This window comes from Polypterus senegalus, chromosome 3, assembly GCF_016835505.1.
Source record: "Polypterus senegalus isolate Bchr_013 chromosome 3, ASM1683550v1, whole genome shotgun sequence".
NCBI classification, from domain to species: Eukaryota; Metazoa; Chordata; class Cladistia; order Polypteriformes; family Polypteridae; genus Polypterus; species Polypterus senegalus.
This window is the reverse complement of record NC_053156.1, coordinates 27,120,408-27,147,242: the sequence shown is the minus strand read 5'-3', so window position 1 is coordinate 27,147,242 and position 26,835 is coordinate 27,120,408. Positions and strand designations below refer to the sequence as shown.

General features: G+C 38.5%; 1 protein-coding gene across 4 annotated transcripts in view; it reads right to left on the bottom strand.

Moving 5' to 3' along the window:
• Nucleotides 1-26,835, bottom strand: part of LOC120524950 (vitamin D3 receptor A-like) — a 171,427-nt gene that overhangs the window by 16,701 nt on the left and 127,891 nt on the right. For all 4 annotated transcript variants that reach the window (XM_039746847.1, XM_039746848.1, XM_039746846.1 and 1 more), the window contains 2 exons: nucleotides 5,325-5,509; nucleotides 2,115-2,226 (listed from right to left, as the gene is read on the bottom strand). In XM_039746847.1, the coding sequence (XP_039602781.1) occupies nucleotides 2,115-2,226; nucleotides 5,325-5,509 (297 nt within the window). The remainder of the gene's footprint in view (nucleotides 1-2,114; nucleotides 2,227-5,324; nucleotides 5,510-26,835) is intronic.

Genomic DNA, 26,835 nt, shown 5'->3' with positions numbered 1-26,835 from the left:
TCTTTAAAATAATATTTAGGTTTTACTGTATATAAACAGTGTGTTTATATACATAATTTCAATGAATCTTACCTAATATCTAAGAGAATACAAAGGGATTATGCTGTATAACTCTGCGGGGAATGTTTATAAACAGTGTGGGAGAGTTTATAAGGGCTTAAAATATATAAAAATAACCATACAAACATATGGTTTCTACTTCGCGGATTTTCAACTATTGCGGGGTGGGGGGAATCTGGAACGCAACCCCCGCGATCGAGGAGTGATTACTGTACTAACACACCAACTCTCACACAGGACCAATTTAGATTTTACAAAATCTACACAACCACCAAAATTTTGGATCTGTAAGGCAGCTATGCCACCAACAACACTGACAATCACCCAACCTCCAATAACCTCCCCACCCCACAAAAAAAATCTCAAAGCTCTGCAATGAACGTCTAACAAACTCCATTATTAAATTTACTGCGTATTTCACAGATGCCTTACAAGATAATGCTTGAGAGTTTTCAGCACAATCTAATGAAAATGTCCAAGTCTATTTTAATTGAACTGATTGTTAAGCTTATGATGGTGTTACATCAATAATATATACAAGTGCTTACAGATTTTTTTTACATCTGGAGTACAGGCAGCTTAAATGACTTACTCAGGGTCATACGATAACATATTGCATTTTATTAAGATAGCGTCTTTTCCATAATGAGCTAGAGCAGGAAATTAGACCAACAACGTTCGGGTTTAAAGACTAATGTTTTATTCACAGAACCATACTGCCTGTCTTCACTTTCTGATTACATTCAAACCTAAATATGTAACTCTCATTTAAAACTCCTGCAATGATTTTGATTGAACCAAGACAACCAAATCATGTATATCATTATATCTGTATTTAAAAACAAATAATGATCCAACTGACATCTTCAAAGGAATTTAAACTTTAAGTCAAGGTAACTTCAGCAATACAATCTTCAGATCTATAACTAAAGACCAGTTCATGTTGCAGATCTTTTTTATTACTGACCACCCATCCTGACAATTTCTTTTACTGAAGAAGTAATAGGTACATTCAAAGAAATCAACCCCTTAGCCAATCCAGCTTCAAAAGTAACACATAAATAATCCTTAAGGTTGAATGGCTTGGAACGGCCAAGTGAAGAACAGAGTGACAAAGTGGTGCAGAACTTAATGCCTGCTCTCTTAAAACGTAGTATCAACTTGGAGCTTAAGCAGACACGCACATGTCTTTGGGATGAGGGAGCAAACACGGAATATTGAGAAAAAAAGCCACTCAGATTTGACAATAACCTAAAGACTTCACATGGACAATGACAAGGATACAAAATTCAAAACCATGACCCTGAAGCCACGAAGCAGCAGCACTAACCACTGTACCACCATGCCACTCCTATAAGAGTAGATAACTAAAATGTAGTCAAATATACACAGCAAACCCACTGTTAGTGTTCTTCAGGAGATTTCTAGAAAATGTTAAGTTCAGAATGCATTAAAAGACTAGCAATATAGTGTTTAACATAACATTGTTGAATGTGTTTTAAATTCAAGAATCATTGACTGCAAATAAAATGTGCATATGTAATAGTTACTGTTTTTCCTATTTATTATTAATTATGAAATGAAATGCAATCATAACACAAAAATATTTCTGAAAAAACTATTTTTCTATACTTTCTTGTGGTTCTGCTTATTAAATCTTTTTTTCCATTTTATTTTTTCAGGCTTACAGTTTTCTTTCATTGCTGTGTAAATGTAAAAATTCAAAATATAAATGTACAGAGTCAGATCCTTTTTAATGCCTAGATATTTTCCATGCGATTTATTTCTCCTTTCTGTTCCCCATTATCTTGGGGAACCCTGTAACTGGTCTGTTCCTGATTGTTGTGAGAATGGTGACACAGGGAGAAAGGAACTTGGCAGCAGACAGTTAGCGATTTGGCTTACGAAACGGCACACATTTCACTAATGGAATCAGTCTGTCACACTGCAGTTATTCTGTGTCTCTATTTTATTTATCTCTCATTTGTGTTATAGTGCCTTGAAAGGTAATACGACTGGAAGAAAACTTCAGTCCTTTGGCATTTATTTCTTACCTGGGGATAGGTTGAAGGAGTCCAGGGATTCATCAGATGAAAGGTTTTGGAGGGAAAAAGCTGAAGAGGCTCGGGTGGCACTTCGGGTCACAGGTCCTTTCCTGATGGGAGGCTGAAAAACAAGGCAGACATAAGCAGTTAAAATGATGGTGTTATTAAATGAGCACCCGAGAATTTTCAAGAACAGGACAACTTTAAAGAAAGGATGAGACAAACACAAGGTGACTTCTACTGTCCTGACTGTCCTTGATGCTTGCATACAGAGCAGGTAGTAACTGATGCACATGTGAGGCCCTATGCTCCTTCTCAACCACTGAGGTTTGAGAATGAATGGCGTCTGATGATGTCACCTCTGCATGGTATCAAATCGTGTTCAGACTCTTTTCATGTACAGTATACTGTAGTTCATGGCTGGTGGAATGAGCTCTCCACCTCCATCTGAAACTTTGACAATGAGTTTAAGAAGCATTTGAAGACTCTCTTGTTTTGTACATTTCTGCCAAAGTTAGATTTTGTAAATCTGGGAATTATAACTAGGTTATACTTTCTTTTGATCTTTGACCTTTTATGTAAGTCACTTTGGATAAAAGCATCTGCTGAGCAAATAAATGTAAATGTCTAGTACATAACATGAGCACCTTGGGAAGCAGAAATTGAAGCTTTAACAGGAGAAGGAATGCATTAACAGTGACTATCACACTGTGCTCCTGTATGGAATTGTAAATTTCAGGCCACTTTAGTTCTTTAGTTGCACAGGTCTGTTTATTTTCGTGTTAAAATATTTGCTACTCAGACTAAATGGGAGCAGTTTGGAAGCAGTCTGGCTTTGTGTCATTAGTAACTGTCTAATTATTTTGCTGTGATTTTTCAATTACCTTATACCTTGGTGTGTTGCTGCTTCCCTTTATATTTCTGGATACCTGTATATTAAAAGGTTACACAACATGAAATCTGACAATCCCTTTTTAAGGTCTCTTTTTAAACTGTAGTAGAAAGAAGTATTGTCTTAATGTTACAGATTTCTGCACTATCCTAGCACTATCATAGTCTGTGTAGAATTTTCACCTTCTCCAATTTGCAATGAATTTTATCTAATCACTTTGCTTTTCTCCCATATCTCAAATACATGCCAGATAAAAAGACTGCTGAGCTCAAATTGACTTAAAATCAATATGGAAGTGCTCTGCAATAGACTGGCATCTCAGAATGCTTCGCAGTCAAATCTGCTTAGACGGTCTCCTACCTTACCCCATTAATGGAGAGAAAAGACTCAGAAAATGAATGGAGGGATGATGACTTATAAGAAGAGCCATGATGCAGGATCGCAGAATTATTTTTAGTCTTGCTAAAGAACTAGACTTGTATAACAAAATCAATGGCATATGCATATTATATCATTTATTCAAGCTGAAAACTGATAGCACCCCCTTGGACTTTATTCACATTATTATAATATAAAGTATAGTGACCTCAACATAATATTTGTTTTTAACAATTGAAGAAAAAAAAAAAAATTGGAAGTATTCCACCGTGTCAGATCTGAGTCAACTTCTCAGTCAAACACGAAGAAGATCCAATCAGTCACACACAAGGAAGATTCAATCAAATACATTTGTGGAAGTCCTGTGTTGTTCAGTACAAAGGTATAAAAAGTTATCATCTTCCAGGGAATTCCCTTTAGTTAGAAGTTCATGCCACAAACTAACTTTCATTTAATGAATTGTGAGTTTAATCCAAAACTCAATTAGAAGAGCAGGGCACATGGAAGGAATAACATTGAAAATGGAGAGACTACATTGTGAATAAAGGCAGCATATACATTGTGTCACAAACAAAATACAGAGCTGCATTTAATTAACATTTTCAAAATTTAAATGACAATAATATTCTTGAGGAATAACTCTGTGGGCAAAAGGTATCTAAGCCTAAGAGGTGCCGAAAAGCAATTTTCTATTGTAAAGTTCTTAAAAGTTCAATCTACAAATGAATTAAATAAAGACTGTTGGGTATTAAAGACAAATAGCAAGGAGGATCTATGCTTATGTCACAACATTTGTGAGGCATGGCCATTTGTAATACCCGTAATGGACAACTAATGACACGCAACAGCTTTCTATTAAACATCATTATACAGCACAATCCAGACAGTGAAGGATTTACATTTTATGGTTGGAAGACTCAATAGTATGTGAGGATATTATTTGAGAAGCAATATTGTTGCCAAGGGGCATCTACTTTGGATTCCTGCAGCTGTTACTCTGTGCCAGACTAGAATTTTCATTTATTATGCTGCTGGGGCAGCAGTAGCTCAGTCGGTAGAGCGGGTTGTCCAGCAATCGGAGGGTCGCAGGTTCGATCCTGGCTCCCGGCACGAGAATGCAGCTGTTGTGTCCTTGGGCAAGACACTTAACCTACCTTGCCTGCTGGTGGTGGTCGGAAGGATTGGTGGCGCCAGTGTTCGGCAGCCTCGCCTCTGTCAGTGTGCCCCAGGGCAGCTGTGGCTACAAAGTAGCTTATCATCACCAGCGTATGAATGTGTGTGTGAATGGGTGAATGACTGTTGTGTTGTAAAGTGCCTAGGGGGGTTCTTGAACTCTAGTATATATATCAAATACAGGCCATTTATTAACTTCTGAAAAACACTAATCAATTCAGTGACGGCTGCAAAACAAACAAATCAAAGACCTAGAAGGAGCTCAATTTAAGGTGTATGGTGTAATGCTCTAGACTGGCAAGCCCCTTTACCATGTCTATTAGAAGGGTCATATCATGTAACAATTTTCAGTATTTTTTGTCACGTACAATTCAGATAGCAGATTAATTAAATTGTTATTCCAAAATACTAATCAACCAAAGACCACAGAGGTGTTAGATTTGTGACTTAATGTTCATGAAAACTGCATGCTAATTATTAATGCTCGCAGTGGCCCGGTCCTGAAATGCACCAGAGGATTTACTACCCTCTAAATGACATGCTCCAGACATGAATTAAAGGTTATATGATGACAAATTTTAAATTCTGGCACCATTACTTGTAAATAAATCTGCATATCCCAAATGTGTCATGCAATCAACAAACACAATACACATGTCAAGTGAAATGTACAAACTGTGCAAACTCACCTGGTTTCTACAATAGTACGGATATCTGCTATATATCACTTAAAGAAAATAATACCCAGTCCAACTCCATAAAGGGCCCATACTAACCCGAAACTGGTTAAAGTCAGAGTATGATGTGTCATAGGTCTTGTGGTGAGCTTCCAGGAGGACCTGGATGATTCTGCCCTGTTCCTCAGACAATCGGGGTCGCAGAGCTTCCCTTTGTGCCTCCTCTTCCTTCCTTTTCATGATCATATCCTTCTTCCGCTGAACCTCCTCATCGGTCAGTATGACTGATAAATGAGAAAATGAGAAGAGAGCATAGTATAACATGTCATTCCTAAATTCACTCAATCCAACTGAGAATCATCATAGAATCATATTAGCAGCACTAAGCAAAAGACAGGTAGCATCATCTTAGGGTCCCATTCCTGCATATACAGTGATCCCTCCCTATATCACGCTTCGACTTTCGCGGCTTCACTTTTTCTCATACACGCTTACGTCACTACGCATGCGCTTTCTGAGAACTTTTATCTAAGCCCTACGATGGCTCCTAAACGTGCAGCTTTTTCTAAGCCTTATGACAATAAAACTAAGCGCCGGAGGAAGATGCTTACTATCCAGGAGAAGGTGAAACTCTTGGATATGATTAAAGATGGCAATACCCTACAAAAGCCTCCTCACGCATATGAAAAGACAGTGCCAGCAACTGCCTATCAAGATGTTCTTCAGCTGCGCACCCAGACACCCACTGCCTACTCCTAGTACTTCTTCACTGAAGACAACGCACCTGCTGAAGATACTGCACCACCTCTGAAAACTCTCCTACTGAGGTCGTGCTTTCATAGGTTAGTGGTTGTGTGCAATTAAATGTACAGTACAATAATCTACTATATAAAAGCGTTCGGGATTGTCATTCTGTCCCGTGAGTGCAAAGCGTAGTGGTATTCTGCTTATTATAGACTTACCACTTGCGGCTTGAGGTACGAAGCGACGCGATGTGAGCAGAGTTCTGGTGCTCTCATCGTTCCCTTGCTTTTGTGCGCGATGCGCTGGAAAAATAGACAAAATTATGTCTCTGGAAATAATTAATGTTGGTGGAGTACAAATACCTCACCGCGTAGTAAATATCAGGGGAGATGGTGCTTGCTTATTCTCATCTATAGCTTATTTAGTACATGAAACTCTGTCTTTAGCGGTACAGATTCGGGCTGACATTGTACGACTTTGGACAGGCACTTGAGGCGATTAAAAAAAAACTTACGTTTTTGGGAGATGTTATGAATGGGCACTTTGATGTTCTCATTCCCTACACTTACATGCCTGATGTACACATGGAGCGCACAAAAATTGAGGATAAAAGTCGGTCGCCTTAAAAGGCAAGTGCGCCTTGTAATATGATATTTGTAACGTCTAATATGTCTTATTTTCTCTTATTTTGTCTAATATATTGGGTAATACATGTGTAATGGTGACTAAAGGGTGTTATTTCATGTCTAGAGGGCTCTAATAATGTTAAAAAACGTATTTAGAAGGTCTTAAACAGGTTTTCTATACTCTAACTGCGAAAATATTTGATTTATAAATAAAGAATCCTACTTCGCGAAAATTAATTTATTACAGTAGAGTCTGGAACGGATTAACCGTGATAAACGAGGGTTCACTGTATCTCCATGCTCATATCGACATAGTGCCCATCTGAATTACACATACTTATTTGAGGAGGTGGGACCTGAGCGCCAAAAGAAGAAACCATTTTGACATGGGGGATATCTATGTGCAAGCTTCTAACAGATATAGGCAACTAAACTCATGATGCTGCTTCCCTGTGGTTGATAGCACTACCCACTGCACCACGAGGCAATACTGCAGACATGAGGTTAAATAAAAATAAGAAAATAAGAGAACCTTGTGACATGTTAGCTCTCACAAAGGAAGGGAAGAGAATTTAATGGGACTGATTGTCTCTTTTTCAGTTAAAATACATTGGAAAGATACCTACCCGGATTGTGAAAAATAACAAGAAAAATAGTGTTTTCTTCACTATCAAAGTACAACTTAAATATAAGCATTCTCAAAGCTAGTTAGCAGTAAACATGTCTCAAAGGTTAAAGTGTTTTCCAGGAGTCTTACGAATTGCAATGGTGTTCAAGCAAAAACAATATGGTTATACACTTTCTTGGTTTGTGTGCAGTTTCTGAACAAGAAGCAATAGGAAGATTCAGAGCTTCAAAAGTGAAGTTGTTCAATAATTCTTAAGATTTTTGGCTCACATTGCTTCTGGTACCTTCTTGCTAAAACTGTAAGCTGTCGACGGAGATATATTTTGTTGTTGCTTTTTTTTTAAAGTTACACATACAGCTTCGCCTAACAATACATGTTTTGCAGGCGAACAAATTAAAGAATAAAACAGACACTGAAGATGCCAAACATATACTTTACTCTTTCTAGCCTGGTAGGCATCTGCTCATTGAAAATATATAGTTTGGCATTTGAATTACAATATAGCAAATACAACTTTGACAACAAACTAAAACAATGCCATTTTTATGAAAAACTAGGGGGCTAGTCGCTCGCCCACCCCTGGGTTTGGTTTACTGGATATACGTACAATTTAAAGAGATTGCTATTTTCATGGGAATTGTTACATATGCATTATTTTCACTTTTACTTTAAAACTTTTGTAAAAACAATACTTTATTTCTGTCCCCGGGCGTGGTTCAATCAATCTCTTTCTCGCAGGACGTATAACGCTGCTCGTGTTGTGAAGGGGGGGGGGTGGCTGAACCCTAAGGAGAAGCTGTTGGATCATCTGCTGGCTTGTTGCTGCTGCTGGTGAGCTGCGTATTCTGCTTGTCACGCTACACGTCGGTCATTTAAAAGCCTGTACAAGCCGGTTCGTGTTTGGCTGAACGCATGCTAAGGAGAAGCGGTCAGATCATCTGCTGGCTTTCTGCTGCTATTGAACTGCATGTTCTGCTTGTCATCGTTTTAAGAGCTGGGAGCACATGAAGCGTGTCTGCCAAAAAGCATTCCAAAAACTGCTAGGTTAGATATCTGTGAACTTGTTTTAAATGTTGTCTCACTGCCTTGTCCTGCTTGTTAAAGTGTCTCTTGCGGGACTTCATTTTGTCTTCGGAGAAGATCACATCTCGTCTCCCTGGTCTCCCTTCCAAGATTTTTTTATAATAGAGAGATGTAAATGTAGAGCTACAATTGAACATTTTTAAAAATTACAGAATAAATGTGGCTTTGGCAAATGTTTGGGTACCCTTTCAGCTGAACCCATTCGATTATTAGTCTGATCTGGCTTAGCTTGTTAAGTGTTAGTCTGTTCAAGAATTACGAGTTATCAGCTCATGACCTTAATAAATTCTATGACTCTTCAAACACTTTAAAATACTCAACAGCCATAGGCTCTCCAAAGCAACTGACTGAGGATCTGAAAATTTAACTAACTGATGCATACAAAGCAATGGAAGGCCATAAAAAGATATCAGTGCAATTCTAGCTAACAACTTGCATAGTCAGAAATGTCATTAAGTAATGCCAGTTAAGGGAAATTGTGATGGTCAAGGCAAGATCTGGACAACCAAACAGTTCATATACTGTGCAGGAAGGCAAAAAAAGGGAGTTGTAAGCAAGGTTTAACTGAGAAAGTGGTAATGCACCACTCTCCTGTGCAGCATTACTTATACAGACATGGCCTTTGAGAAAAAAGCCTGCAGTCTCTTCCCAACACACATCAATGCAAAACAACATTTGCATAAGACAGAAGCCTTCTGGATCTATGTGCTGTGGACACATGAACTAAAATCTCTTTGACCACAAAAACAAAAGGATTGTTTGGATAAAAAAGGAGCAGCACTTAAATAAAAGAACTCCTTACCAACTGTTAAGTATGTTGGTGGATCTATCATACATTGTTGTCGTGTGGCAGCTAGTGGGACAATAAACACTGTGAGTACAGTGGAGATTGGAATCCAATAAATATCAACAAATCTTTGAGAAAAAATGTCAGATGGTATGGAAACTAAAGCTGAAAAAGAATGGCTTCCACAAGAAGACAAAAATCCGAAATCGGCTATAAAGAACCACAGAAAACACAAGGGGAAGATTTTGGAATGGCCTTCACATTACCCAGACTTAAAGATCATTGAAAACTAGTTGGAAGATGTTAAATGTGCTGTGCAAGCAAAACAGCCCAAGAATACCTCACAGCTGGAAGCGATCTGCAAGGAAGAATGGGAAAAAATATTCCAATATAAGAAATCAATCACTCATATCTAACTACAAAAAATGTCCGCAAGCTGTGAGTCTTTCAAAAGGGTTTTTTTTGTTTGTTTTTCTTTCTTTTCTTTTTTTTTTATTTTACATTTTTTCAGCTCATTAAATTAATGATAATTGAGGATTAACAAATGTAGACAACAAAATGTACTCCAACACACAGGGCACAATAAACATTAGCAATAATGTAGTGTATTCGCTACCAAATTCTTTTATACTAAATACGTTTTTGGATACGGGGCTTTGCTAGCAGCTGTACACTACATTTAACCACCAGTCAAATAGACTCTTTTTACAACAGACATAAGATCTATCCAATCAGATGCCCTGTGATTGCACCTATGATATATGAACCTGCTTGTTAAAAAGTTTGTATAAGGTTAAAGATAAATCAAATTGATACACAGCCCTCAAACAGAGAACAAAGAGGCCCAGCACATCTCTGGCTAGGAACAATGGTTCAAAATTTTGCTGAAAAATGTAATTACATGTATGACTTATCATGTAAGTGCCTGTCAAGGCTTAGTCCACTCTGGGAAGAGTGACTGATGGGTGAGGGGTTGGGCTAGCGTTTTACCCACACCACACCATATTAGAGGTGTCCTAAGGTGAGCTTGGAGAGGTCAGAAACTTACAAGATCTCACATGATTTTACATGATGAGAATAGACCCTGAAAGGGGAGATACATGATATTTCTGCTATTTTGGGTTTTAAATTGGAGATGTAAGAAAAGTTACCTCAGGAATAAATGGTCTGTGATGACCAAGGATTTGTAGCAAACTGGACTTTATGATCAGCGATTCGTGCCATTTTTATGCAGCATTCACCCAAGTGCTGGACTGTTCAGTCACTAATAGGAAATGTGAACTGCAATTAGACAATAATGAGACAGGTGATGATGAGATGCAGGTTCAGACATTGACTCAACCGCAGCTGAAAACTAATTGCCCTTTCCACAGGTATGCATCCATCTAATTTGACATCTCCTGTCCCAAATTACATTCCTCTAGAATATGGTCATCCCACTCACTTGGCATCTTACATGAATGTGTATCAAAAAAAAAAAAAATTGCTGTAAAACGTATGGAGGCTTACATGAAGTACCGATGTGTGTTTTATTTACCATAGCTGATTATTCCCACTCTTCCCATGGAGACTAAAATATTTGAAATTTACTTCCACAATTAAAAATGATTTAAGTGGTATAACCATAAAAAATGCATATTATTCGTTAGAGAATTGAGTATTATGATAATTTTGTAACATTTTAAAATTTGCCTGAATAGTTACCATCATCATTTTGGATGACGAATGGGGCATAGATGAGTAAGAGCACGATTCAGTGCACATTAACTCTTTCAGGGCTGATGTCGACTTTTGTCAAAATTCAGGGGTAGAGGACGGTAATCAGCTGTAAACTGCAACAAAACTCACCCTTACATTTTAGTTTGACTCTCTTTGCTAGAAGGAATGCTACATAGCTTTGTTGATTTAACCTCGACTCCCTACACGTGCCTGAGTAGCGAAGAGCAAACAACCTCTAAAATGGCATCGGCATCGACATCTGACGAGAGACCAAAGCGAACATACAAAGCAAAATACTCCCATGGACATTTTATGTAATTTCCTTGAATAGGACTCTGACTTGTTGGACTCTGAGTTTGATGCAAGTGATCTGGAGATGGATATTGAAAACGAAAGTGAGGTACCAGCATCATCTGATTGGTCGCCAGCTGATCGTGGTGCTGAACACTCACTTTCGTGTAGCTGATGCGTCTATAGCAGCATTCGCCTGGGAGGACCACCACTTATGATGACAGAAGGTACAAACCATATTGCGTCACACTGTGTGAAGACAAGCAGGCAGCCAGCTCACCTTGCTTTCCTAATGATTATCGAGATGCCTCCGCGTAGCCACTGCTGCCAGAGATGCCGAACATACGACAACAGCAGCCACAGCACATAGCAACAGACGTTTTATGTTGATTTTTGTGTGAAATCAGTGCACTGTGTGCTTTTCAGAAAACTGATTTTTTTTGGATAAAATATTGAGCCCTCAAAGAGTTAACTACATACCAAAGAGTAGAAATGCACTTTAATGAGAATAATGTACAGGTGGTGTTATATCCAATGAATCAGCACTGACAGGACTTTGCCATGGTGGCACACATACAGTAAGTACATCCACTTTGAGACACAGTGTGACAGTGCATACACCAAACGCAGTGAGGATGGAGAGGCCCAGTGCGGGGTCATGGGTTTACACTATTCAAGACCCTTAGACACTCACCATTACCAGAACAAGACAGACAGACTGACAGAAACTTTGTCCATGCTGTTACCAGAAAAGAATTGATTACATTTCATGTCAACAGATACAAATGGGATCCAGTAATACTGTAGACATGAATACAGTAGAGATGGGGCAATAAACACCACAGGGACATCAATAGCAGGAGCTGCCATGACAGCGAAGGGCACCAGATACATTAGTTGCCAGGAAAATAGTTGCTATGGAAGCCACTTAGTTGTTTTGAGTCAGTGATTTGATGGTCGCAGTAAGAAGTTACTCAGAGGCTAGGTAATGAGAGTTAAACAGATAAAGCTCTGGCTGAATAATGTGGGCAGCGGAAGAAGTCAATGAACGCAAACTCTCTCTATTAAATGAACCAAGTGTGCCAGCTTCTGAAAAATGCTACCAAAACAGAAAATCAATCTACTAATGCAAGATATAAGGATCAAAATGAAGGCACTGTTATATTAAAAGCACAGGGCTTAATTCAAACATATAAGCTGGGCCACTTAGTAAGCATGCTTGATCCCTGATTCATCGAGACCATCTGCTATGGTGTAACAGATAGCTACTCCAAAAGGTTTTTTTGGGTTGTTTTTTTAAAAACATCATATAAATATTGCAAGACTATTTCCTATATCCCATTCTTTCTTTTTCCTTACTTCGTCTTTCGCTCACTTACAGCACTCCCTTTTCTTTTGGGCAGACAAGGCCTCATTTCATTCCATTGATCTTTCGTGTCGCCATTTGTTTCTCAGCAAAAGTATTCTCCAAAGTACTTTTATGTGTAAAGTTAGGTGGGGAGCTGATGACTATTCCAGCCATCACTGTGAGAACTATGAAATGACAAGTTGAGTTCAGGAATGTAGGTAGCAATAAAGATTAATAATATTCAGTGTGTCACTGTTGTCTGTATATTTAATAAACTACCAAGTCATAAACAGCCTTCTAAGCATTATTTTATTTCATATTCAATTTATAAACTACCAGTAATGGCGCACTGCAGGAATGCAATGAATACACTTGACTTGAGCATTCGTAGTTTTCATACTGTTTCTCTGTATGTTTAGCATTCATTTGCTCAGAGATCCTCCTTCCTAAGCAACTCTTCTTTTCTCCACCTTAGTGGTCCTGCTTCTTGTCATCTTTTCACGTTAAAACTGATTAAGTCAGTGTTTGTGTTGCAATGACTTAGTACGTTTTCCTTAATTTTTCACTTAAGCTGCCACTTAAGTCTTCAATCTGCCTCAAGAATGATTTAAGATATGAAGAGGTAGGGGAAGTAACAGCGAAGGTGGTAGGGATGAGAATGCTGCCCGTACGCATGCGCTGCACGGCCACCATGCTGGCCACTGCCGAGAGTTGATTCTACAATAAAATAAAAATAAAAAAAGGAATAACCTTGGAGATCAATCATCACCCCGAAAGCAGATAGTAGACATCACTTAGTATATGCTGTGGTGACCGGCCCTGACACAGACAGGCGAACACGTCAATGTCACCCAGCACACGTTTTATTACCATTCCTAATATTTACAAGTGCAGCACACAACCCCAAGGTCCCCAAAAGTCCAGGCCACCAAACTAATGCCTTCTTCCTTCAGGCCGCCTCCTTGCCTCCTCCCAGACGTCGTCCTCTTCCACCCGACTCAAGTCATCGTATGAAGGGGCTTCCTGGCAATCTTCCACCGGCACTCCCCAGTGTGGCGGAAGTGCCGGCTGCATCCCTGGAAGCACTCCGGGTGTCCCTGCTCCTCTTCCCCCAGGGAGGTCCAGGGCTCCACAGGCATTGGGGCGCCCCCTGGCAGTGACCAAGGGCCCCTACAGGGTTGAGCTTCAAAGCTCTGTACCTGTGGCCCCCAAAGGCACCAGGGCGGTCGCCCCCACATGGTCTGGGGGAGGCACAAGCCCTCCTCCGGTCCTTCTGGGTGTTCCGGCCAGGTCGTCCCCCCAGCCATCTGCGACAATACATACTAAATTTCATGTCAATAGTTCAAACGGTTTGCAAGCTACAGGTGATTTAAAATCCTTTTACAGACAAACAGACATCCACAGTAGCATATTATATAAGAAGATTATTACTATTACTACTACTTGTGCTGATATTACTACTACTATTATTATTGGCTAGTTATATAGCTTGGTGTTCTTTCTTATTATTCATTTCTTGCTTTTTGTTTTTATTACTGGGCCACATAAATCTAAGAAAAAGCATTTCTTGTACTCTGCCAGGTGGAATATTGTTTTGCTGAAATTTCAAGTAAAGGCAAGGTGGAGTTCCCAGTTAGACACTGATTGGTCTACTGTACCAAAATAATAATATTTAAAAATCATAAAAGTTGGAAACACACCCTGACATTCGAGACCCCACAACTGCTGCTCTCCGTAATATTTCACGCTCTCAATTTTTTTCATCATCTGGAGATGAACACTGACAGCACCTCAGCTAACAGCTGCCTTCATATCTGTAGACTTTACTTTTTCATGGGTGTCCAGACCAAGTCTGACTGTTCATCTGCATGTTGAAAGATTCATTAATACAAGCAAAGCAAAAATTTTTTTGTGTTGTAATATCTTTTTGTGGTGGCTATCTTGTTGCTATTGTGTCTTTGAGGAACAACCATTCCACATGTAAATCCTGGCACTGGACCTGATCCTTTGGTGGAGATAAAGCTCCTTGCTGAGCATAAGTGCAAACCTGCTAATAAGGCTTAAGTGTATGTTTAATTAAGTGACAGTCAAGTGATTAATCAAATGACAGTCACTTATCAAACTTTAAGCAAATTGATGGTCTAATTCTCAATATTAACAATTGAAAACCATGATTATTACGATCACTGCATGAGCTATGCCTTTACACAACCCCATGTGGAATAAAACCACTGACCGATGTTCTTAAATGCAAAATAAGCAAATTCTCCAACTGCCTCCTTACTAGCTCATTCTGGATGAATGAAAATACTCTTTAACTCCAGGACTCATATCCTGTATGCAAACTCTCCCCCAACTCCTTCCACCGTTTTCATTCACAATTTGTTTTCCAAGTAAAGTCCCAGATTAATGTAACTGTTTCAGCATCAGATCGACTCAAGAAACTTGGAATTACCCTACATTATTCCCACTCATTTAATCAGTACATTTTTCACTCACTACTTCTGTTGTTTCTTTCTTAAGACATGAGCCATGATCACTGATGCAATACAGCTGTTATTTTTCTGGTTCTTTTTCCTCTTGCCTGTATTAATGCTGTCTTCTTGTAGGGTTCCTATTAACTGCCATCACTAGGAAAAGAAAATCCGAACACATTTCTCCAGTTTTAATGTCACTACACTGGTTGCCTGTGTCATTCAGGATTGACTTTAAAATATTTTTTATGGTTTATAAAGTCTTACATAATCTCGCTCCATCTTATATATCGGAATGTCTGACACCTTATATTCCAAATCATAACCTTAGATCCTCAAATGAGTGTCTCCTTACAATTCCAAAAGCTAAACTTAAAAGAAGTGGTGAGGCGGGCCTTCTGCTGTTATGCACCCAAAATCTGAAATAGCCTGCCAATAGGAATTCTCCAGGCTAATACAGTGGAGCACTTTAAAACACTGCTGAAAACACATTACTTTAACATGGCCTTCTCATAACTTCACTTTAACTTAATACTGATACTCTGTATGTTCAATTCATCACAATAACTATTCATAGTGGCTCCAAAATCCGTACTGACCCCTACTCTCTCTTCTGTTTCTTTTTCCGGTTTCTTTGTGGTGGCGGCCTGCACCACCACCACCTACTCAAAGCATCAGGATGCACCAACATTGATGGACTGAAAGCCAGAAGTCTACATGACCATCATCATCAAGTCCTTCCATGAAAACCCTAAATACAAAGAGGACTGTTTGACTTATGTTAGGTAGATTGCCCAGAGGGGACTGGGCAGTCTCATGGTCTGGAATCCCTACAGATTTTATTTTTTTTTTGTTTTTTCTGTCCACCCTGGCCATCAGACCTTACTTATTCTATGTTAATTAATGTTGACTTATGTTTATTTTTTATTGTGTCTTCTATTTTTCTATTCTTCATTTGGTAAAGCACTTTGAGCTACATTTTTTTGTATGAAGATGTGCTATATAAATAAATGTTGTTGTTGTTGTTGTATCACAAGTCTCCCACTCCACTACAACATAGCTGTTTGACTGGGCTACATTACTCTTCTGCTTTGTTCACTCTGCTGGCTTCCAACTGCATCAAGAATCAAATTCAGAACTGCACTTGTCTTAACGTAAAGATGCCTGCATGGTTACACGCCACAATGTTTATTTGTTCTCAGTAGAAAGCTGTCCCGTGACCATCTGAACTGCTTCCAATCTACTAACAACAACAACAACAACATTTATTTATATAGCACATTTTCATACAAACAGTAGCTCAAAGTGCTTTACATATTAAAGAATAGAAAGATGAATAAAACAAAATAAATCAACATTAATTAACATCGAATAAGAGTAAGGTTCAATGGCCAGGGGGGACAGAAAAAACAAAAAAAACTCCAGACGGCTGGAGAAAAAATAAAATCTTTAGGGATTCCAGACCATGAGACCGCCCAGTCCCCAGTCCTAATGCTCAGGAGCCACTCGTACACATACATTTTTGCAAAAATTCTTAGGTTGGTTTGCTCTTTATAACATTCTGTTCTCTTCCTGAATATCTGTAGCTTTACTGATTTCAAAAAAACTTTTGGCATTGGGCAAATTCCTAGTTTTTTTGCTTTTTGTTTCGAGCCTATCTGTAGTACATTTGTTGTACTCAGCTTTGAATTTTTTGTCTAATGCTTGTTAACTTTACAATCACTGAAACGTTTATGTATTACACTTTGTTTTTTTTTAATTCACCTTGAATAAAGGAAGTTGCTAAATAAAAAATAATAATGTTTATTGTGGAAACTGGTATATCAATGAAAACCTGACTAATTCATAGGGAACCCTCTGAGAGGAAAGCTAATCTACTTACTACCAAACACGATCCTGCTAACAGGGAGAGTACGCAGAGCACAGACACAAAAAGGTGAGCAGTTTGTGACTGTCTCTTTGTCTCTGAGTGCTCTGGAACCAAAATTTAAGGAATAGTAGGAAAGTAAACTTGCTTTCCCGCATACTTTTGCGCTGCCTACATAGAACATGTGCGACTCATTCCTGTTTTTAATTTCTTGTAAAACTGCCACTAGATTGCTTCATTGAGCCTCAAGCAGATGTTTGTTTTCTGCCAAGTGAAGCACGTGGCAAGGCAGCAGTTAAATTAACATTCATGCAGAAATCTTAAAAAAATTCTAAGTATAAAATAGCATTCTTTAGCCTATTCAATCCAAACTAGAGTTGTGGGGGAGACTACAGACTACTTTTTAATTTTTGTATTTTTAGTTTTGTTTATAATGTGTGTTTTATCTATTGTTCGGAGTCCTTGAGTGTTTAGAAAGGCACCTACGAATAAATCAAATGTATTATTATTATAACAGAGGGATTAATCCTAGAAAGTTCACTGAAAATATAACCAAAATATAAAATAAAAATCATGAAAACCCCAATATTTTATATTACATATACACAATATATTGTATTTATTTACACTTTTGTATTTATGAATCTGTGTATTTATTGTTTCTAACCATCATTCCCACGGGTACACGGGGTCGCACAGGAGGAGTAGTATCTTTAGTTGAGGGCTTTTCATGTAATGGTCCTTACTGGCACCCTCCTCTCATCTGTGATTCTTTGAAACTGTGTTCATTTGGAATATCAACTTGCTGGGCAACACTTTCAACAAGCTGGTTAAACCAGGTGAGGGTAGCTGATTGGCATAGAATTGGTTATTGACATAATGACTTGTTCACTGTAGCTTGAAACGCCTGCTTTAGCAGATCAGGTGGAGGAAATCTGAAATTGAATGATTTATCATCTTGAGAAGGCACAAGAATACATACTACAGCCCTAAACATAGCATGGCCATCTGACACAACAAAAGAAGTCTCTAGATATAATGAATTTTTTGTGCCACAAGACCTTGACTTCTGAGGCCATGAGAGGGGGATCGTCACTGTGCATAGGCCTTTACAGTGTAATATCAGCCAAGTACAGTCTCCTTTGTGCATTATCTACAATTGTCTTGTTTAGCCCTGTGGCAATAGGGAAGTAGTAAAACAACAGATTAATAAGCCCCACAAGCAGGTGTCCCTTAGACCGGCGGTCATTCTCTTTTGTTAGCACTGCAGTGAAGTTTGGGAGTAACTAGGGTACCTCAGCAGCCTTCCTCGCTATAGGAATGCTCACCCCAGTTTGAGGAGGGCCCTACAAAAGCTGGCCTAAACAGTCCTGCCCTGTATAAATATGGTGAGTTTACTGTGGTCGCCAGGACCTCAATATGAAGAACATGAGGAAAAGCGACTTCTCATATGAGACTGGAATTTAAGCCTACTAATGGATAAGGTAGGCACAAGACTCAAGAGGAAACTGGGTTGATTGGTAAGATGCTTTCACGATATGTACAATATCGCTATTGCTGCCTTGAGAAAAACTTGGCTTGCAGGAGAAGAATTGCGAACTGAGCACTCTGGCGGCTATTATTTATTGAGAAGGTAAAAATCAGAACCAGGACAGGATGCAGTAAGTGGGCCTAGTGATGAAGTGATGAAACAACCTCTAGACTTGCCTCTTAGTACAGTGGAACCTCGGTTTGCGAGCATAATTTGTTCCGGAAACGTGCTCACTGTCCAAAGCACTCGTATATCAAAGTGAACTTTCTCATAAGAAATAATGGAAACTCAGATGATTTGTTCCACAACCCAAAACTATTGATATAAAAATGATTAATACAAAATATAAAGTAAAAATACATAAAAAAAAAAAATGAACCTGCACTTTACCTTTGAAAAGAATCACGGCTGGTGCGAGTGAGTTTCTAAACTCTTGTGGGATTCCACCCAACGGGACGACACACAGAAGAGCTTCTCAAAGCAATCGCAGTCTCCCAGCGCTGTAGCAGAGACACATACACACATGTGTGTGCGAGCGAGACACACACACACCCGCACACGTGAGAAGAACCATCAGCTCAGTTGTGACGCTCAGCAGACAAAACGTACACAGACTACTCGTATTGCAAGACGTTACTTGTTTATCAAGTCAAAATTTATTAAAAATATTAGCTCGTCTTGCAAAACACTCGTAAACCAAGTTACTCGCAAACCGAGGTTCCACTGTATTAACAAAAAGTTAATGAAGCTCTGCTTCCCTTTATACCCCAAGTGCTTAACAATAGATTTAGTCACTCTCATCATGACAAGCATACAGGAGGCATTTAAGCAATCCAATGTCAACCTCAGTTCTAGGAGAAAGTAGGGTGAAATGACACATTTCATTGGCTAACTAAATAGATTACAAATGCAAGCTTTCGAGGCAGCTAAGACCCCTTCATCAGGCAAGGTGATAAAGGGGCCTTAACTGCCTCGAAAGCTTGCATTTGTAATCTATTTAGTTAGCCAATAAAAGGTGTCATTTCACCCTACTTTCTCCTGTATCAATCTATGGCTAACACGGTACAACACTCTACTGCTATGGATAAACCCCAGTTTTAAACAGTTCTCAGATTCAACCAGTGACAAGCTGATTCTTTTGAAAGACCTTAATGTGCAAATGGGTTGTGAGTACAATTGCTACAAAAGGAGTATTAAATAAGGACAGTATTGGCAAGTTGAAGAACGACGACTTCTTGTTTCTAAGAAAATTGTGAAGAATACAATCTCTTCATTACCAGTATATTATTTACATAGGCAAACAAATACAGGTTCACCAGAAAGCACCCAAAATCCAAATTATGGCATATGATAGACTATGTTATCATTCGGCACCAACCTTCTGGGATATCCCATAAAAGTGAGCCATGAGAGGGAAAGAGTATTGGACTGGTCAAAGGTTGGTTCAAACTACCTTTAAGCTGCACATTGCAAAACAACATTTGAAACAGCCAAAACACATTTGTACAGCCTTTAACAGCACTAGGCTTCAGATGTGCTTCCTACCAGCACACATTTCTGTCCAACCTTCATGAAAAACTTACATTTAGCAGACCACTGATTGGTAGTCCAATTCAGAAATAGTCACCAACTCTCTGAATTGGTTCAAAGACAGAAAAGTCTCTGCTTGGACTAAAGGATAACAACAAAACCAAAAATGACATGCTTCAAAAGAAGAACAAGCCTTTTATGTAGTGGTTGGCAAACTTATCCTAGCTTCAACACCAAGACAGAGACATTCATATCGTTAGGTTTAGAGGTAAGTCTGCACGATGCATGATCAGTAGTGGGATAAGAAGGCTAAAGAAATCCCACACTTTCCTAATTCTAATAAATGGAAACAGTTCTTTAACTCCATCAAGTTCACATTTTGGTTGTGTAAAACACTGCTTTGCTCCACTGCTCTTTGTGCACGGGGCCAAGATAATTAAGAACAGGGCTGCCATTAATTTAGGAGTGACATAACACTTTAGCCAGCTCATAAACCAAGCATCCGAAACTGATTAGGTCACAGTCAGTGTGATTCCTCGGCAAAAAACCTGTCATGAACTGAATGATAGTACTAATGAGGAGGAAGTTATGAAAGAAATCAAGGAGATAAACTGTGGCAGTCCACTGGAGAATAATTTTAGCCCAGCAGATATCTACAAAGTTCTAAGTAGCAAAATGCCAAATAATTCAAGAGGTATCTTGACCATCATTTAGGAAGTAGAAGAAATGTCACCAGACTTTCAGCATTCTACCATCATTGCCTTGTCTAACAGTATCAGAATCCACAATGGTTTGAAGCAAAGATAGGTAGCTTGCCCTGGTGCTCTTTAATTTGTTTTTCACCCAAGTCCTGCTGCACACTGTCAATGATTTGGGACTAGGACTCTGCATCAGGTACTCTCTGGATGGATCACTATTTGACCTGTGCAAACTTTCTGCAAGACCAAGACGTTTGAAAGACTAATTTTTTTGCAGATGACTAAGATTTAATGGCTTAATAAGAGAACCATTTTCAGATTATTGTTTAGCCTCACAATCAGATGTTCTTTTCCAGTCAAATCCAAAGATTGCTCCCCCACAGCCACGTATCACAATCTGTGGAACACAGACAGCTTCAAATATTTTGTCAGTACTATTGTATTGTAAATATTTTAATAGTAAGACATTAATGTTGGTTAAACCCAGGGGATGACTAGCTAAGAGTCACACAGTTATTCACAGCTGGGACTTGATCCAGCATCTTTCTGGTTTATATCTTATTTTTGTAGTAATACCCACCAACAACAAGAAGTATATAGATTCCCAGGCTCAGTTAATGAAGTTTACATGCTTTCCTTTTATTGGGGTTCTTTAGTTATCATAATTGTGTGAAAGTTCTTGTAGGTTGATTGATAACAGTAAATTGGCCTGGTGTGCATGATTATCTTTGTGGGAATTTGTATACCCTGTGACAGTCTGGAGTTCCTTCCAGGACTCGTTTCTGCCATGGTCTTAATGCTTGAGGAATTTGCTGAAGATCCAGACCTCTCTAATTGAAAAAAAATGGGTTTAGAAAATGAATGGGTGTTCAGGATATACTTTTTATGACTAATAGGCACTGTTCTGGTTAATATAAACATCTAGGATAAACTGTAAGTTCAGCATACAATATAATATTTTTACAGTTAGAGAACAGGCAGATTCTGTGTCTGATTCAGGTCATACAGCGGGGCAGAGGCAGAAATTGAACTGGCAACCATAAGGATTATAGTCAAGGGCGCTAGCTAAACCATAGTGCTCACCTGGAAACGTTATAAATTTATAGAACTCAATTCTAACTGTACTGTTAAGGATAAAGTAGACTATTTTATTAAAACAGGATCATAAATACTTGATTGATGATTTTATCTGAATCATGCTGAAATTTCAAAAGGAGCTAGGGTGGAGCCAAGGCAGCCAGAACGTTGAATTTCTCCAGGGTTTGCATCATGCCATTGGGGGGAAAACTTTGATTTTAAAGTTTGTCTACAAACTTTGTGCAACAAGCTCTCATTATGTATGAATTACTGTATTTATTGGACTCTTTACCTTATTTGTTTGTGCAATTTAATAAAATGTACTAATCTGTCACCCAGACGAGACAGTACACCTTAGCATCTGTGATGTAGTAATATTGAGATTAAATGCTCTTAGTTCCCAGGTGGGGTGTCTCACTAAAAGCTGTCAAGATCAATTACAAGTCTCTGTTGTGTTGGAACCCAGTGAACCTAAATGCTGTTTGCTGAAATGTAGCTTTGGTGGCACACAAGTTAGCTAAAGAGGATTAAGGATGAGTCCCTGATGAAATTACGTCCCCTTTGTAATTCTGACTACTTCAAAATGTGCTTCAAGATATAGATGTTATAAATTATAAATAAGTGTTATTTTTAAAATGGTGGTTAAGAGGTTCACCAGCCAAAGAGAATAGGGATAGATTTGTGCACTGGTCACTATCTCTGTGGAGTGTGCCTTCTAAACTCACTCTATATAAGTAAATGTGGGTGTGTGCATGCATGTGCCTTGGGACAGATTGATAATCCATGCAGGATTCATTTAATTTGACTTGTACCTTTTAAAAGTATTAGCTATGAAAGTTGCTATATGAACTGTTCAATGATAGATTTTAACTGTACTGGAATGTATTACATACATTTCATAACTATGAATGGTGCTATATAAAATGAAGAACAACTTACATGTGCTTTCTCAGTTCCTTTAAAATACACTTTAGAATAAGATGGATTGTTAAAGGTGCTGTATAAAATTTAAAAATAGGATTTTTACTTGAATTACAATCCACTTCATAAATGTCATTACTATGGACACTGCATACAATGAAGCATAATAGTTTTGTAATTGTCTTGATTGCTTTAGATACTGTATGCTTTAGGTTTGTATTTTTTTTACTAAACATTCTACATAAACTGAAAAATGCCCAGGTTTTAAAGTGCATTGGAACAATCTTCATAAGTGTTATCATTATGAAAGGGACAAAACTTAAAATAAAGAATAATTTACATTTGTCATTTTCTTGGTTGCTTTAGAACAGGCTGCATGATAATGGTTAGTATGAAAGAGCATACATAAACCTAAGAACGATGGACTTCAGCTAGTGCTGGGAGGTATACCCGTTCAACCCAAAAAACGTTTTTTATTTTTGTTATGATATGGATTTTTCTTATACCGCAACACCGGTTTAAATAGCCTAAACAATGTTTGGAACATGGCACAGCAGGAAATTGTTTAAGAGGGGACTTTTTACAGTGCTCCACTGCTAAACATGCATGCAACGGAGTACATGTGTTAGTGGAGGTATTGAGCGGTGAAAATGGACAGAAAACATTCCAAAACTGAAACTGTAGCAGACGATAAAGTTGAACATGATGACACAGAAGAACTTTTGCCGAATAAAGAAGCCGCGTCTGTTGTCTGAAGAATTTGGTTTTAAAAGGTCGGATATGGACCAAACCACTATTTACTGCAAATACTGTCGAGCTAAAGATGTTACCAGTGCCGCTAACATGAGCAATTTGCTGCACCATGCTTTGGAGTACCATGAATGTATGGAACTAAGACTGGCACCCTCCACGTCCGCAGGTAAAACTGAAAAAGCTAGAGGACACTCAAGTCAGACGTTACTTGTAGACGCATTTGCTAGAGGACAAAAAAAGCAAGCGGTGGATCGAGATAAACAATGACATTACAATCCATATAGCTAATATGTCAGTGGACAGAGATTGTTAACATGAACAGAAAGTATAGTTTTACAAAAAATATTTCTATTTATTCCTTTTCTAAGACATGTTCAGTACAACTTTTGACAAGCAAGTCTAAATGCCTCTTTGGATGGTTGAAAATATGTTGTCGAAATTATAGTTTAAGTTGTTTGCAAAATTTGTTCAATAAAATGGTTATATATTTTGACTGCAACTAAAATGCAATGTGATTTCTTCTCTTCATTAGTGCCACCCCTTTGAAAACTATCACTTTACGGTGCCATGCAAACCTGTATTAATACTTGTGTGCACATTAAAATTTTTTTTTGTACAATGTACAATTCTCATGACAGCGGAATAGGTTATTCTTAGCCAGTCTACTGCTTGGGGAAAAAAATACCGTTGAATACCGTGAAACTGGTATAATTTTAAAAAATACAGTAATATATAGAATTTTGGTCATACCGCCCTGCCCTTACTTCAGCAATATTTTCAATTGCACTTGAGTCGATACATGTACAGCTGAACTGTGTGAACAATAGGTTCAAGGAAGAAACCAGTCCTGGATAGGGTGCCAGTTCATCACAGGACACAATCTCTCTTGCACACGTACACACGCCTACACACAAACACACACACACTCTAAGTAGATTAAGAGATACCAAGTAATCTTAATTGAAGAAAACCTCAGAACCTAGTAAAATAAAGAATATGAAGACACAGGGAGAATGCAATTTTCCAATAAAGAAAGGAGACCTCTATTCTGGTCAATGTGGAGTTTGCACCAGCTTTATCTGAAAACTCCTTTTTTCCTTTCACACCCAGAACCTTTAAATTTTAGATTATTTGTCAAGTGAGAGCAATAGTAAGATGTCATAGACTGTCTATGATTGGTTCCTGCTTTGTGTTAGGGCAAGGACAGTCTCTCTCTGGATATGCAATGAAAAGTATGATAGATAAAAACAAAATTCAGCAGCAATTATACGACATAGAATGCTGCAGCAAAAACACTGCAGTCTACCATCCTTGCAGTTAGGGGAATGAGCATGATGCTATAGCACTCTTTCCAGCAGTGCAGTTTATCAGTATACTGTTAAGGATGCCTTTGGCTTAACTAGAATGGTATGAGTGTTAGTGCCCATTATGATTAAGTAAAATCAATGAATAAATAAAACATGTATTTCATTGCATTAGGTTGTACTTGAAGACTGCTCACTACTAATTTAATATATAAACGTTAGTTACTCTAGCAGGTATTTAATGTTGTACAAAAAACTGCACATTGAAGATTGCATTTTGTGTCATTCTATGAGGGTTGTTCAAAATGTTTCCACACTTTTTTTAAATTCTATTTATTAAGAATTTCAATAACAAATTACATCACTTTCCTACATAGTGACCTTCATTTGAAATGCAATTTTCCCAGCATCACATAAACCTTTTAATGCCCAATTACTACTACTCCTCCTGCCTTCACCATTTCCAACAAAAATATAAAAGTGCAGAAACTTTTTGAACGTCCCTCATAGATCACTGATGTTCTGTCTAGTATATTTCTGATCTTGTGTCTGAAGATTGTTCTTGTCTTTTGTTTTTGCTGGCCCTCTACAGATTTGTAATGTAATTTGTAAATTCGACGACCAAGAAAGAAGCTACAAACTTTGAAATTACACTTTATAGATTTTCCTATGGGTACCCCATTTTTCTTCCTACATCTACAAAGATATGAATATTAGTCTGGCTGGAAATTCTAATTTTGAGATTGTGGGTTTAAATGGGGCAGGGAGTGGTTTAGAGATGGGCTGGTACCCCACCAAGGGTTCGTTCCTACCTTGACTCCAATGCTGCTGGGATAAGCTTTGTCCCCTAGCAACCACTAGTTGGATTACATAGGTTTGAAGGTATAATTTTCTTTTATTTATTCTTACCTTAAAAGTAAGCTTAAAATTGCACAACTACTGAAACAGATTGGTTTGCACAATTAAATATTCTCCATGTTTCACTTAAACAACGACTGCCTAATGCATAGTCAATTTTTGAAGACTCCACAGGTGTGGGTACTCAGCTCTGACAACAAGGCCAATCTGAGCATATTGACAAACACAGCTCTGCATAAGTCACTCTGTTTCCACTCGGAGATCAGAACATCTCCGTGAGACAATTTCCCTTTACGGAGAAGAAATCCTCAAAGATTACACATTTAAAGCTGTGCATCAGTAAATTACTTTTTAGATGACAGTGCCAGCTGTTCAATGCAACTCATTTAAAGAGTGGCCTTTTCTCTTGTAACTTTTTGCCTTCCATTTGTGAGTAATTCCTGCTATTGTCTGCTGTTCCCAGTTAAATGTGATGAACAGAGCCTAAGGATTTTTCTTGTTAGGTGTATTCATAATCAATTGACATATATTTGCTTTTAAAGCTACAATGCTAACATTACCTTCAGTCTAATAAAACAGAAATAATACGTCATAATTTATTGTAGAACTGAATTGCAATAATTACTATTAGCAGACCCGCGGCGTACCATACGCCGCATAATCAGGCCGATTTTTTAATGATTTTTAAGCACAGGGAGAAAATGAACATTTGAAAAATCGGTAATGTAATAAATCAGCAAGAAAAGTAAGATTGTAACAATGCACGGAACGAACCAACACACAATCGTCCGTGACTGAAAACTGGCGGACCGCCATCGTGCCTTGTCCTGCCAGACGGAGGGATGCGAGTGCACTGCGCTCAGGCGCGGAGAGGAGAAGGACATCCACTCGGCTCCCTCCGTCATGCTAGTCTGCTGATTTCTCATTCAGTATGCACTGCCCGCTCATGTGCCCACCTCCAACTCGTCACTGGAGTCGTTGTTGTCTTTGCACAGTCCATATGCACATGTGACTCACGTAGACGTTTCATTACTCTGTGCGGTTTTGGCTGCTTTTCTATATATAATCCACCAAGACACCCGACCACGGTAGTAGCGAGGTGGGAGGGGGGTGTGCACAAAGGGTAGGGACGCAACCAGTGGGAGCGTATGAGTCGCACTTAGTGAGAATTCCATGGTTTGCAGCCCAAATGGGGTTCAATGGCTTACCCACGCCTCTCTGCGCCGGGTAGACACACGGTCAATCTCATGCATAATTATTTATTGAATGCTAAACACTTCTGGAAAGACACGGTTGTCTAAAACGGGTTGGTGTGAGAATACAACAGTAAGTGAATGAAAAGATGGAACTCTGGAGAGAGCAAAATACAAC